This window comes from Ascaphus truei, chromosome 1, assembly GCF_040206685.1.
Source record: "Ascaphus truei isolate aAscTru1 chromosome 1, aAscTru1.hap1, whole genome shotgun sequence".
Classification (NCBI taxonomy): domain Eukaryota; kingdom Metazoa; phylum Chordata; class Amphibia; order Anura; family Ascaphidae; genus Ascaphus; species Ascaphus truei.
The window spans coordinates 496,339,510-496,355,147 of NC_134483.1; the positions used below are offsets into that span (position 1 = coordinate 496,339,510).

Consider the following 15,638-nt stretch of genomic DNA (forward strand, 5'->3'; position numbering starts at 1 on the left):
TTTCTATTTTTTTTTGCAGCCTAAGTGCAAAGTTTGACATGCATTGAGAGCTCCTTTAACCGCATGTTGTGGGTTCACAGCAACAGTTTCCAAATGCGAATGCCACACCTGTAATCAACTCCAGACATCCATAGGAAGGAGAGATGGCGCACAGCTCATATTGAATAACTGCTATCGAGAGTGGGACCCAGGTTAAAAATGTTTATTGGATCAACAAAATTGCAGGAACAGAGCCCTCCGGCCCCCACCAACGCGTTTCGAGCTAGTTGCTCTTTCAAAAGATGCTTTTATCACTATTTCTTTTAATCATTACTATTCCCTTGAGGGGCTAGTTTTTTTAGTATACATATATATTCTTTCGTTGCTTGTTGTAAATCCCTTTTTAAATCAATTTGATTAAAAGTTGTAAGTTGTCACGTAGTCGTAGAGTGATAAAGTTTTGGGAAAGATTTAATACAGCATTTTAACACAATGTTCAATAAAGTTTTTGTTTAAAGTTTTTTTGTATGTACTCGAATTACGCGCTGACGTCACCAGTCCAGGCCCCGCATGGCGCGTCATTGATGACGCGCCTTTGCGACGGATGGATGGCGGCAAACGGCGGGAAATTAGAGTATATTAGGTAAGGTAATTGTAGGCATTACTATGCACCTTGAGAAAGAGCAAATAGCTCGAAACGCGTTGGTGGGGGCCGGAGGGCTCGGTTCCTGCAATTTTGATGATCCAATAAACATTTTTAACCTGGGTCCCACTCTCGATAGCAGTTATTCAATATCAGCTGTGTGCCATCTCTCCTTCCTGTGGATGTCTGGTCGCTGTGGAGTAAACGGCAGGCCGCACCTGTGGAGGAAGTTCCGTTGAAGACCCTATACAAATGTGAGTTATTCCAACATATACCTGAATTACCTGATACTTACCCATCCGATGTTATGTCTGGTCACTAGCCAGTGAAAGCCACACGTCATTCAAGTGGGACTATTTCCAGCTATTCGGTACCTAGTGGAAGTGGGTTTTATTTCAGTGTTGGAGTTTTTGGTCTGGAAATTTATGGGACCTCCCAGGGATACTATATTGTACCTTCATGATTTTCAGGCTATATAGCCAGTGGCTCATGTTTGAGCACCATACAGTTTTTGTGATTTTTTTGTAATCAACTCCAGACCTTTTACCTGCTTAAATGATGATGAAATTACGAAGGAATAGCCCACACCTGTCCATGAAACAGCTTTTGAGTTAATTGTCCAATTACTTTTGGTCCCTTGAAAAAGAGGGAGCTACAAATTAAAGAGATGTAATTCCTTAACCCTTTCTCCAATTTGGATGTGAATACTCTCAAATTAAAGCTGATAGACTGCACTTTAAGTCCATATTTATTATTTAACTTTAACTTGAATTTATTTTGGTACACAGCCAAAATAACAAAATTTGTATCAGTGTCCAATTATTTCCGGACCTAACTGTATATGCCCCCCACCCCCCCTCCTCACTTTTAGCAGCTTAGATACAATGACTTTTCGTAAGTTTTGATAGTTACAATATGAGCCTATATTGGCTGAGACATGCACAATCATGATGGACTGAGATAGATATTTTCATCGAAGTATAATAAAAATAGCAAGCATGGAAATGTACTTACCCCACAGTGGGATTCACTGTTTCAATGTAATCGTTACACCTGCCTACTACAATGCTTTCCAGGTTAGGGGTTGTACCTTGTCCTCTCCACTGCTTTTCTGTCACTACTTCCATTTGTACAACATTCATTTTACTAAAGAACAAGCCTCCAAGTATCAAATGGAAAATATACATAATGAGTATATAGCCTCACAGCCCGATGTTACAATCTAGAGAAGAAAAAAAAAACATAGGAAGCATAAATATGTCAAAAAGCATATCTATATAAAGGACAGGTATTACACTATTTACATGTATTGTAATTGTATATAACATTTCCATACCTTATTTCACTCACTACTAACCTTCCAAACTCTATATTTAACATGTCTGCCATTGTCCCTCCTTTGCATTAAACTCAATACAGTGTATCTGTAAGGTATCCACTCCTGAGTTTGGCTGAAACTCATCCTTACAGAGCTATAGTGTTTCCAGACAAACCCGTGTCTGAACCTGCAATCAAGAATCACCTGCTCCTGCAATTAGACTGCAGCCTGCTTCTTGCTGCCTCCTATACAGCTCTGCCTCATTGGATGCCTGTTCTATTTAACTCCTGCCCCTCCCACCAGGAAGTTGCTGAACATAGAATTTCTCAAGTAACTGTGCTTGCCACAGCACCTCTGTTTGGCCTGCCTTGGCCGTCTTGCCTTAGCTCCCAGTTTCTGGCAGATGTCACCGTGCTGAAGCGGTTACACTGAAGCCCTCAGTGTTTCATGTCCTGTCTGTAGTTCCTGTTCCCAGTACAAAAAACACAGCGCACAACGCTCATAGTGCATTAAAAATTATATTGACATAAACAATAAATAAGGTGAGTATTGTGCGTACATCAAGATAGTTTTAAACAAGCATTTTCGGGATATTGTTACCCAAACACCTGGCTCGGCGGACTCCAGGTGCGGTACTGCAAGTGGAGCAGAGTTTCTTCCTCCGCATGTTCAAGTTTCATGCGGAGGTCAACTGTACTGCCCCAGTACGGCGAGCTGACCCAGTGAAATCGGCGCCAATATCGGCGAGAACCCCGCGGTGACGTCACCAATCCGGAAGTGTCTAAACGGAGGGGATAGAGAGGATCTCAGCTGGCGTGGAGCTCCGCTTGTAGCAGCAACCTTTGGTAGAGCTGCAAACGTGTTGATTCGTTTATGGGAGCAAGAACTATCAGAGACTCCATACTTACCTGAACAGGAACCGGTGTCCAAGGAACCAGTTTCCACACACATGCGAGGACATCTGATCCGGCTTCCACGTGGTGTTTGGGTAACAATATCCCGAAAATGCTTGTTTAAAACTATCTTGATGTACGCACAATACTCATCTTATTTATTGTTTATGTCAATATAATTTTTAATGCACTATGAGCGTTGTGCGCTGTGTTTTTTGTGTTTTTATCTGCTAGTTTTGGGGGTTCCTGAGCCCTCCCTATACGCATCTGCAAACGCTCAAATTTGTTCAATTAAGGTCACGTATTTTACCTTATACATTCATCACTTCACTTATAACATTAGCTGCGCACTTTTTTCCTCACTTATTCCTGTTCCCAGTAACCTTCCAGTGGCCTCCACCACTCTCAGTTGTACCTGGCTAGGGGGAGCTGTTCTGTGCTGAAGCACTGGATCCCCAGTTCCAGTTTCCTGCTCTCTACGCTGAAGCAGCGCAGTTCCAGTTTCCTGCTCTGTACGCTGAAGCGGCGTTGTTCCAGTTTCTTGCTCTCTACGCTGAAGTGGTATTTCCAGTTTCCTGCTCTCTACGCTGAAGCGCCTTCAACCAAGATTTCCTGATGATGACCTCAGCTTGTGACCACGACCTCTGCTCCTGTGCCGCCTGCCCTGACCCTGACCTGTCTACCGATTACCCTGCCTTCTCCAGTCCTGACCAGGCTACGTTTGACCACGGAATTTGCAACCCGGATCCGGCTTCGTGGTCTAAGGTCGGTGTATATCTATCCACATCTCAGCCCCGCGATCCGGTCCAGGTTTGTGGTGAGCATAACTGTTACAGTATCTCAGATAGAACTCCTCATCCTTCCACCTCACCGAGGTCCAGTTTTCTCCTTTGAATGTACACCACAACAGGTAGTATGAACAAATATCTGGGTAGGAGCATGTGGATATGAGGTAAGGGTGACCCTTTATACTCTCATATTCAAACTTTATTGTCCACCTGTTCCAATAGCATCCAACAATGTACTATTTCATCCTCTTCTACCTTGTTTATTGTAATCAGCTATCACCTTAACTACTGTTATCCATTCAAAATAATCAGTATCACCTACAGTAAATTAGTACTAAACTTTCTTCTTCTGAAAGGGGCAATCCCATGTAGTGTGCAAAAAGAAAAAGTCATTGCAATTGGCTTCCTTAGAAAGATGACTAAAATAAAATGTCCACTCATTTGCATCTTGTGTACAAATAAGTTGGCTTCAAATTAAAATTTTTCACCAGGTCCACTTAATTTGAATGTTATCTGGTAATTATTGTTCTTTCCCCTTAATCTCTTTGAAGAAATTGTGCTGTAATCATTATGAAAACGCAACAATGAAATCCAAAACGTCTCAAGTGACTGGTACTCTAGATCTGGTGAGTGCAATCTTCTTTTTTTCCCTGCGCCCCCGTCGGCAGTTCCCCTCTCTCTTTTTTCCATCATTGGAATCTTCTATGTTCTACTGAAGAGATCACACAGGGACTAATTCTCTTGGACCCCACCAACCCCCCCTCCCCCTCCCACTTAGCCAGACTGGAGGAAGCCAGGGCCAGTAGGTAACTGACCTCCACCTGTGAACTGTTATCTGACTGTTTCTGGTAAGGGGACTAGCCACCCAACCCATAGGTAAGGTGTATGTATGGTCTAGTCAGTGCTGTTAGCCCTGTTTTGTTTGTTTTCATTTAACCCTGCTTTGCTGAACCATAAGCTGTTTTGTTGTTTAAACCTGCCGGTTTATAAAAGCCTATTTTGTCTTTAATAACATACCTTTTTCTATAACCTCTGCACACATCTCCTACAAGGCAGTTGACAAAACGTATTACAGCATACAATTTAACAATGTTATAGCTATGATACTCACAATTCTTAAGTTGCTAGACTGTGTTCTTGTGGCTTCATCCAGCTCCACCGCAGTTAATATTCACTTATGCAAAGCTGGATCTCTTTACAGACATTTTTCTGTTCTCCCCTATCACTGAACTTTGATCTTTTCTTCTAGTAGGGAGGAATTCTCATCAGTAAAGCTTTAAAAAAAAAATCGATAGAATACAAGTTATAAGGCAGTACTTGTATGTACATTATGTAGACATTACTTTATCTGTTTTAGTATTATCATCTCAGCTGATAGAAATATAAACAATAGGAAAAAATTGGAAAATTCTCAGAAGTAGGTAGCTACTGTATGGGCGAAGTGGCTGGTGGCTCCATTGGGAAATCAAGTCCCAGGCCTGACCCTTTGTACGGAGTCCAGAAATGTGAACAATATGCAAAATGTTGTATGGTGCTCTAAAGAAAATACCGCAGTAAAATAGAATGATGTCTGGAGAAAACAACCCGTGTATTATATAACTGTCCAACAAGATGTAACCTGGTAGATTATGATCCCACGTAGCATAGCTGTAAGGATATATTCATATACACCTGCCGGTGACCAGTAGATTAAACATCCTATAGCAATGGACAATGATGAATTTCAGAATAATTTCCAAATAAAGTGGGTCAAACTGGAATAAACTCACTTGGGATGAATGTCCACGATAAGCAGTAAGTCCAATGTATCCAGCGACCCAGGGTTGAGTGTGCCTCCATCTGTAGATGAACATCAGAGAAGAAGAGGAAGGAAAAAACGGAGCACTATATCCAGTGCTGATGATACAGCAAAAAAACACCAGGATGCGTTCCCATAAAAATAAAGCTAATTTAATGGATCACAAATAATGAACACACCAACGCGTTTCGGACTATGAATAGCCTGTTTATATTTACATGTGACCTTATTTTATTTAATACCTATATATCTGATGTTCTATCAAACCTTTACAAGCACTGCATACAGGCATACCCGAGCTTTAAGTACACTCACTTTAAGTACACTCGCGAGTAAGTACATATCGCCCAATAGGCAAACGGCATCTCACGCATGCGCCTGTCATCACGTTCTGAACAGCAATACCAGCTCCCTACCTGTACCAAAGCTGTGCGCAAGCGGGGAGACTATAGAGCCTGTTACAAATGCGTTATTTACATCAGTTATTCACGTATGTAACGATTGCAGTACAGTACATGCATCGATAAGTGGGAAAATGTAATGCTTCACTTTAAGTACATTTTCGCTTTACATACATGCTCCGGTCCCATTGCGTACGTTAATGCGGGGTATGCCTGTAATTTGTAATTACGATATATGGATAGATAACGTCTGAGGATGTTATTCCATTACTGACTAATTGTTTTTAATATTATTCTTTGTATTATGATTTGAATGTGTCATGTCTCTGTCTCTGTCTCTGTGTATCCGTAGTGGTAATTATTTGGAGTGTTATTGTTTAGTGTTAATAAAGTTTTGTTTTATGTTTTCTGGTCACGAAGTAACGGTAATTGGTCCCTATGGTGCCGCGATCCAGTATAAATTACACTCCTAAGGGTATTTGTGTATTCACCTTGATAAAGGGCTATTCATAGTCCGAAACGCGTTGGTGTGTTTTGTTCATTATTTGTGATCCATTAAATTAGCATTATTTTTATGGGAACGCATCCTGATGGTTTTTTGTTGTATCATCAGCACTGGATATAGTGCTCCGTTTTTTTCTTCATCTTCTTCTCAGAAATGTGAACAAGTCTGCAGTATGCAGACTCGAGTACGGCTGGTACCGGGGTCTCTATGGTAAAGGTAGTGCAGTGAGAGTACACAAGGGAACAGCTTGAGCTGGCTCCTCTGGCAGCAGGTATCTGTGAGGTTGAGACTAATAATATAGTTTCAGAAATATGGGGGGTGAGTTAATGTAATTTTTAAGGGAATCTATAGCAGATTAGAATGCTCATTCTCGAGGTGATCCAGCTTCACCGCTAAGGATGTATCTTCCATTACCAAAGTAAGCTGTTCAGAGGCAATATCCCATGTTGGGGGCTTGCAGGAGGCAACAGTGTCTTGAGACACATTTAGTGGGGATGCTGCAGCCTCAGAAGGGTTCCTGACTTTACCGGTAATGGAGGTGTCGGTTATGGTTGGAGAGCACCAGTGGTAAGTGGAGGGGCAAGTGATCAAATGGCTAGAGTGGCATGCACATGGATAGAGGGTAAGGATAGTAGAAAGTTGATCATTGCTTGTTTGAAAGATGCGTACATGTCTGGACCGTCCACTGGATATGCATCTGTCCTTAGAGGTGAAAGAGAAAATGTTGTCACTACTTCAACACTATTCTGAAGCATGGCGAGGTCAAGAAAGAAATACGAGGCTAGAAAGGTGTGACGGTTCAGGGGATTCCAACCCCTTCTTTCTCTCCCTCTGTCCCCTCTCTTGCCAATCCCTCTGCACCTACTCACTCCTGTCCCGCTCCGTCTCCCTCTCTCACTGCCCCATTGCCTCAGCGCATGCCCCGCAAGTCTCGCGCACCTGCGCGGTCACCGAGCCCCATGCGGCAACGCTCCCCGCTCCCAGTCACTCCCTGTGCCCGCTGCCTGCACCTCACCTCTGGTGGTGGTCCCGTCCGGGCCTCTGCTTCCCTCCGCTGGGGTGCCTGCGGCGCGGCGCTCCGCGTCTGGTGACGCAGCCTGTGCGCGCACCCTCGGCTTACAGAGGGCGTGCGCACACGCTCCTCTTCTAAGCCCTGTCATGCTCCTGACTCCTCCCCTCATTCCTTGCAAGCGATCTCACTCTCTGTTCCTTCTGTCTCCTCTTCTTCTCTCCCTGACCTATCCTTGTTGTCTCCCACTTCTCTCTCTGCTCCTCCCCTCTCCTATTGGTGTGTCTCCCTTTATAATCCCTGTCTGTCCTCTCTATCGTCGCTCTGCATAGTTCCTGTTTCCCTGTGTGTGCTGACCTATGCTGTGCTCCCTCTGTGTCCCTGCTGTATCCTGCTCCTGTGTTACTTTGGATTTCCCTGGCTTTGACCCCTGCTTGTCCTGGACTACCCTGCTCTCTGTACCCCTTGAACCTTGCTACGAACTCTACTTTGCTGACCTCTGGAATCCTTGGACCTGGCTTTGAACTTTGACTATTCTACTCTCTGGACCCCTGGACATTGGCACACGGACACGACCATTCTTGCGCTTAACCCTACAAGACATTGCAAGTATCTTAACCACTTTCTCAACAGGCCCAGCAACGCTATACCACACTCCGGGCTTGCTCCCACTGCTGTGGGTGTGTGGTGTAATACCATTCCCACCTCAGTATTGGGGTCTTGCCAGGTCTGCGGGCATACAGGCGTGACATTATGCAGAGCCCAACAAACGCAGACCCCCCTGAGGTGGGTACAGGTATTTCCATAGAGGCCTTACAATTTGTCAGTAACCAGCTGTCTACTGTCTCCCAGCAATTGGCCAAGTTCTCCCCTCAGGAGACCACCGGTGGCCACAAACTACGCCAACCCTGGGCCCCGTATTCCTTCTCCGAATCGCTATGATGGGAACCCCCTCGCCTGCCGCGGTTTCTTAAACCAATGCGAGGTGCAATTCGAGATGTCCCCCTCCCTGTTTCCCACTGGTCGTGCTAAGGTAGCGTATATCTACGCCTTGCTCACCGGAGATGCTCTCGCCTGGGCCTCCCCCCTATGGGAGCGCAAAAGCGAATTAATGCAAGATTACTCTCTCTTCAGACGCGAGTTTCAACTTGTATTTGATACTCCTGCATGGCGCGAGACAGCCGCCTTCTCTCTCTTTCACATTTCACAGGCCCAATGATCAGCTGCCAAATACGCCATTGAGTTCCGTACGCTGGCCGCTAAAACCCAATAGAATGATGAGGCACTCGCCGCCGCGTACTGGCACGGACTATCAGATACGTTGAAAGACGATCTAGCTACTCATGCCCGGCCTTCATCCCTGGAGGAGTTGATTACCCTGAGCGTACGCATGGATCAGCGTACTCAGGAGCGACGGCACGAGAGGCACTGTTCTCGCTCTCCTTCTTCTGTTGTTTCTCACAGGTCGCCTACAACACCCCTCCTGGCACTGGAGTCTCCGGAGCCGATGCAGGTCGGCAGTCAGCAACTTCGGGCCACGGAGAGAGCTGGCGTCGCCTGAATAGACTTTGCTTCTACTGTGCTTCTCCAGAACATCGTCTCCAGAATTGTCCCCTGAAGCCGGGAAACGGGCACACCCTGTAAAGGTAGAGGGGCTTCTACTGGGTACTGTCTCTCCTTGCCCCTCTCTCCCGAAGCTTTCCCAAAGAAGTTTCTGCTTCCTGCTTCTTTGGAGGGCCCGAACCTTTTCCTGCAGGTTGAAGCTTTCATCGATTCGGGATCTGGTGGTAACTTCCTGGACCAGAAGTTCGCGTCTGAGAATCAAATCCCCATGGTGAGAAGGAAAACCCCCATTGGCCTCGAGGCTATCGACGGCCGACCACTCCAGCCGGTGTTTATCATTTGGGAGTCTATTCCTCTCACACTGACCTTGGCTGACGGTCATAAGGAGGTAATAATCTTCGATATTTTTCAATCTTCTACAGTGCAAATTATTTTAGGATTGCCTTGGCTTCAACTCCACAATCCGCGCATTGACTGGACCGGTATTCTGCCTCTCCAGTGGCCTTCGTCTGCAGATGCTGTTCATGCGGAGTCTCCTGTTGCAGTGCTTGCCGGCCTGGATTCCGTTCCATCTATTCTAATCTATTGATCATGAGTACCTGGATGTGTTCAACAAGGTACAAGTGAAGGTTCTACCTCCCCATCGTCCGTACGATTGTCCTATCGATCTGATTCCTGGGACCATCCTGCCTAAGTCTAAGTCATATCCACTCTCCGTCCTGGAGACCGAGGCCATGACGTCCTACATTCAGGAAAATTTGGAGAAAGGATTCATCCGCAACTCTACCTCCCCTGCCGGGCTGGCTTCTTCTTTGTGAAGAAAAAGGATAGATCACTTCGGCTGTGCATTGACTTCGGCGGACTCAATAAGATCACGGTGAAGAACCGGTATCCTCTTCCGCTTATCTCAGAACTGTTCGATCGTCTCCAGGGGGCCTCTATCTTCTCAAAGCTCGACTTAAGAGGTGCCTATAATCTCATTCGCATAAGGGAGGGGGACGAGTGGAAAACAGCATTTAACACACGATCAGGACATTATGAATATCTTGTTATGCCCTTTGGTTTATGTAACGCTCCTGACGTTTTTCAAGAGTTCATGAACGACATCTTCTGCAATGTTTTGGGAACATTTGTCATAGTCTATCTAGATGACATTCTTATTTTCTCTAAAAGTCTGGAGGAACACATTCAACATACCAAACTAGTGCTTTCTAGGCTCCGTTCTAATCGCCTATATGCCAAGATGGAGAAGTGTTTGTTCCACCAGACCTCTACTGCCTTCTTAGGCTATATCATCTCCAGCCAAGGCTTTTCCATGGATCCAGAAAAACTGAAAGCTGTTCTCGATTGGCCGCTGCCTAATTCACTCAAGGCTGTGCAGCGTTTTCTCGGCTTTGCCAACTATTACAGGAAATTCATCAAAAAAAATTCTTCTATTGCTCTTCCCATCACCGCATTAACCAAGAAGGGCGCCAAAATCACTTCCTGGTCTCCGGAGGCTATTCTTGCTTTTGAGGTTCTCAAGAAGGCTTTTGTTTCCGCACCCATCCTTCGTCATCCAGATATCTCCCCTCCCCTTCACTTTGGAGGTCGACGCCTCGGACGTGGGAGCCGGCGCAGTCCTTTCCCAGGGGACTTCTCCCCAAGAGAAACTTCATCCCTGTGGGTTTTTTTCGCGAAAATTTTCGTCTGCCAAAAGGAATTATGATGTTGGTAATCGTGAACTTTTGGCCATAAAACTGGCTCTTCAAGAATGGAGGCACCTTTTGGAGGGTTCCAAAGAACCAGTTGCTATTCTCACTGACCACAAAAAATTGTTATATATCGATGGGGCTCGTCTCCTGGGATCCCGCCAAGCTCGGTAGTCACTCTTCTTTTCCCGCTTTAACTATACCATCTCATATATTCCTGGTACCAAAAATGTCAAAGCGGACGCTTTCTCTCGTCAGTTCGCCACTGAAACCGAAGCTAATGAAACCACGGAATCTATTCTTCCTGCCAAATGTATCATTTCTGCTAACAACTTCGATGTATTGGACGAAATCAACAAAGCTCAAGCTCACATTCCCAGCAGGTTCAGGGTACCAGAAGGACGCCTATACGCAGCCCCACGCTTTCGCCATAAAATTTTACTTTGGGGTTATTCTTCTAGAGCAGTCTGTCATCCAGGCTTCAAAAGGACAGCAGATCTCATTAAACGGACATTTTGGTGGCCAAAGACGAACAAAGATATTCTCGACTTTACCACTGCCTGCCCTGTATGTGCCCAGATTAAAACACTCCATCACAAACCTTCGGGACGTCTCTTACCTCTTCCTATTTCGGAACAACCCTGGAAACATATATTGATGGATTTCATTGTTGAATTGCCCAATTCCAAAGGAATGAACACCATTCTGGTCGTAGTGGACAGGTTCTCTAAACAAGCACACTTTATTCCCCTCAAGGGTCTTCCTAACTCTGCCACTTTGGCTGATGTCTTTTCCAAAGAAATTTTCAGGTTACATGGCGTTCCCATTTCTATTGTCTCTGACCGTGGATCGCAGTTCATCTCTAAATTCTGGCGGGCATTTTCCCAAAGACTCGGAATCTCTCTCTTGTTTTCCTCAGGATACCATCCTCTAACCAATGGTCAAACCGAAAGGATGAATCAAACTCTAGAACAATATCTAAGATGCTTCATATCTGACTCACAGGACAACTGGGTGGACCTTTTGCCATGGGCCGAATTTGCTATCAATTCTCTCAAAAACGAGTCTACTCAAGAGTCTCCCTTTTTTATTAACTTCGGTTTCCACCCCAGTAGCCTTCCTCTCTCACCTTCTCCTTCGGGTGTTCCTGCAGCCGACTCCCATGTTGCTAATCTACAAGAATCTTGGAAAAAGATCCTCAAAACTCCTCAATCGGTAGTTGCCAAACAGAAGACCAAGGCGGATCGCCATCGTCAACCTGGGCCGTCTTTCAAACCTGGTGACAGGGTGTGGTTATCCTCAAAGAATATCAGGCTTAAAACGCCATCTCCTAAATTATCTCCGAGATTTCTGTGCCCATTCAAAATATTAGAAAAGATTAACCCAGTAGCCTACCGTCTTGACCTGCCTCCCACCATGAGGATTCCTTCTGTGTTTCACGCTTCCCTTCTTAAAACTTTTGTGCAGAGTTCTCATTTTCCTGTTCCCTCCCGGAAACCCAATTCAGTCTCCACCCTGGGACAACAGGAGTACGAGGTCCAATCCCTCATTGATTCCCGTTGGTCTAAAAACCAACTCCAGTCCTTGGTCCACTGGAAGGGCTATGGTCCGGAGGAACGTTCGCGTGTACCGAGCGGGTACCGGGTGGGTAGCATGTCATATTCATGCCCCAAGATTACTCCAACAATTCCATCCCAAATTTCCGTTTAAACCTTGGTTGGATTGCTCGGAGATCGATCCTCAAGGGGGGGATACTGTGACGGTTCAGGGGATTCCTTCCCATTCTTTCTCTCCCTCTGTCCCCTCTCTTGCCAATCCCTCTGCACCTACCCACTCCTGTCCCGCTCCGTCTCCCTCTCTCACTGCCCCATTACCTCAGCGTATGCCCCGCAAGTCTCGTGTACCCGCGCGGTCCCCAAGCCCCTGCGGCAACGCTCCCCTCTCCCAGTCACTCCCTGTGCCCGCTGCCTGCACCTCACCTCCGGTGGCGGTCCGGTCCGCGCCTCTGCTTCCCTCCACTGGGGTGCCCGTGGCGCGGCGCTCCACATGTCTGGTGACGCAGCCTGTGCGCGCACACCCTCGGCTTACAGAGGGCGTGCGCACACGCTCCTCTTCTAAGCCCTGTCACGCTCCTGACTGCTCCCCTCATTCCTTGCAGGCGATCTCACGCTCTGTTCCTTCTGTCTCCTCCTCTTCTCTCCCTGACCTATCCTTGTTGTCTCCCACTTCTCTCTCTGCTCCTCCCCTCTCCTATTGGTGTGTCTCCCTTTATAATCCCTGTCTGTCCTCTCTATCGTCGCTCTGCATAGTTCCTGTTTCCCTGTGTGTGCTGACCTATGCTGTGCTCCCTCTGTGTCCCTGCTGTATCCTGCTCCTGTGTTACTTTGGATTTCCCTGACTTTGACCCCTGCTTGTCCTGGACTACCCTGCTCTCTGTACTCCTTGAACCTTGCTACGAACTCTACTTTGCTGACCTCTGGAATCCTTGGACCTGGCTTTGAACTTTGAATATTCTACTCTCTGGACCCCTGGACATTGGCACACGGACACGACCATTCTTACGCTTAACCCTACAAGACGTTGCAAGTATCTTAACCACTTTCTCAAAAGGCCCAGCAACGCTATACCACACTCTGGGCTTGCTCCCACTGCTGTGGGTGTGTGGTGTAATACCGTTGCCACCTCAGTATTGGGGTCCTGCCAGGTCTGCGGGCATACAGGCGTGACAAAAGGAAAATGTAGATAGAAGACAATTCCCGAGGACATTCTGGAATTAGCTTCTGTGATTCTCCATATTAGAAAGCCGAATTGGGGAGAAATCACAGTTACATAGTAGATGGAGTTGAAAAAAGACATGTCCAAGTTCAACATACTGTATGCTAAATTTAGACGACAGACACTTTATTCTATATCCGTACTGTACTTACGCGACACACTTTTTTGATCCAGAGGAAGGCAAACAAAAAAACCCCAGTGAAATATCATCCAATGATGTTTCATAAAAGAAAAAAATACATTCCTTCCTGCCCCCAAATATTGGCAATCAGATTACTCCCTGAATCAACATTCTTCCCATGTTTACTTATTTGGTATATCCCTGTAAGAGATGTGGGCAGAGGTACATTTAATGGAGACCGATTTGGGTGAAATTATATCTTGGCTTGGCCTGTTCCTTTATCCTGGCAAACATATAAAAACAACAAAATAACAAACCCCTATCCCTTTGTAAGGGCTAACTTACTTTCCCATACCCTATCTGCAGGACTGGAGGGATATTCTCATTACCAGCCTATAACCCCAAAGTCTCAGGAAGTACCTTAGGAAGGTGGATTCTCAGAGCTCTGAGGCTGCTTTATTTAAACAGGGATAAGTCCCTGTTACATACCTCCTCTGTTTGTGGGAAGCTCGGGCTTACCACGGCTAAAGCCCAGCCTTCCACTCACTCGAGATATCTTTGTGGCTCGAATGAGTGCGGAAGGAGAAAGAGAAAACAGTTCTGCCTCAATCTAGCCAAAGACTATTTTTCTTGTGGCTATTTTCATTGTGAGGAATATGGCTTGGGCCATGGGGCCACAGTAGCATGACTGTATTGGTATTGTGCTTCTCAGTTGTAATTCGGTTCTTATTTCCTCACTTGTGTGGAAAGCCGATCGTAGTACTGAGATCGCATTGTGGGCGCGCTTATAGCAACGCACAGATTGCTTGATTGTGATGTAGAACCTATGTCTGGATTGAATCACACCAGCAGCTTCCTTCATTTTTTTTTTGTAGTATCTTTGCTGCAAACACTACTAACATTGGACTGGAGTAAGATTACACACTGCATCAAATGTTCATAATTCTCTCTTTGACATTGCATTCTCCATATGGATTGGAGAAGGCAGGCTGCTTTATTCTGGCTATTAAGCCCATGAATTTTCATTTCTCTGTAGGCAGCCTGTATGGTGAGCGCTGCAGAGCATTTGCGCAGATACATTTCTCTTTCCAACCTTGCTTGGACAAGAGCTTTGTACTTCTTCTGAATTACTCTGCTGCTTTTCTCCCTTTTTAAGAAGTTTAGCTCATCAGCGAGAGAATCCTGTTTCTGGAGCTTGCTCTGAGTGTGCACCAACGCATTCTTCATTATATTTTGGAGCTCTGCGGATTTCTTCACTCGGGCCACAGCTGCTTACCTCAGTTTCTGGACCTTCTTGTGCTGCTTTGTCTACTGAGTCGCCTGACCTATAAGCTTGGCCTCTAGAAATGCTCTGGTGATGCTCAGGGTAGCCTTCAGTTTCTCATGCTTTGTGGGGACACACTGGGTAATCGGACGTTGCTGCAGCACTTGTACTTCTTTAGCAGCCTGCAGATTTTCTTCCTGCAGAGATCACTGCTTCTCTTTGGCAATCTGTAGGTGCGTACTGCAGTAGGGGCTCTGCTTATTTGGGTTGCTCCAATGCTTCTAACTTTTCATCTTTCAGCCTTGTATTTTCTCTTCTTACAGTCTCTCTAAAATTCAGGGCCTCCTTGTAGTCCTCCTTCCATTTACGCACTTCTAAGTTGAGACGCCTGTCTCCTGGCGTGAGACTTCTATCTCTAGGTTGAGGGTGTGAAGCTCCTTCTGAGAGACTTTAAGATCCATACTTAGACTGTAGACAACTTTTAGAGAGATGTCCAGCTCCTCAGTGAGACTATGAAGTTCCTTTTTAGAGACTTCCAGTTCTGTGCGGCAACTGCTGATCTCTTGGTGTGGCGATCGCGAACCTCTTGCTGAAAGACTAATCTCTCTCAGTGCCTCCTCATACTTCTGTTTCAGATTAGCAATCATTCGGTCAGACTTGCTCTGCTTTTCATCCATGGAGGTAATAGTAGTGTTTGCAGTATCTAGATCTGTCCTTAGATCCTCCAATCTTGGAAGCCGAGTAAATTGCGAGCACAGTATTCTGTAGCTCAGCATTATTTTCTCTCCATTTTCAATTCTTCACGGAGCAGATCACAGTTATGCCTGGCAGCTTGCAATGCATCTTCAGGGCTGGTCAAGAGATCATCACTCACTAGTTCCTTTCTCCGC

General features: G+C 45.8%; 1 protein-coding gene across 1 annotated transcript in view; it reads right to left on the reverse strand.

Moving 5' to 3' along the window:
• Positions 1-1,830, reverse strand: part of LOC142503866 (ADP-ribosyl cyclase/cyclic ADP-ribose hydrolase 2-like) — a 38,172-nt gene extending 36,342 nt beyond the window's left edge. Inside the window, exon 1 of the mRNA XM_075616749.1 lies at positions 1,637-1,830. Within this exon, the coding sequence (XP_075472864.1) occupies positions 1,637-1,809 (173 nt within the window). The 5' untranslated portion in view covers positions 1,810-1,830. The remainder of the gene's footprint in view (positions 1-1,636) is intronic.
• Positions 1,831-15,638: the final 13,808 nt, after the last annotated feature.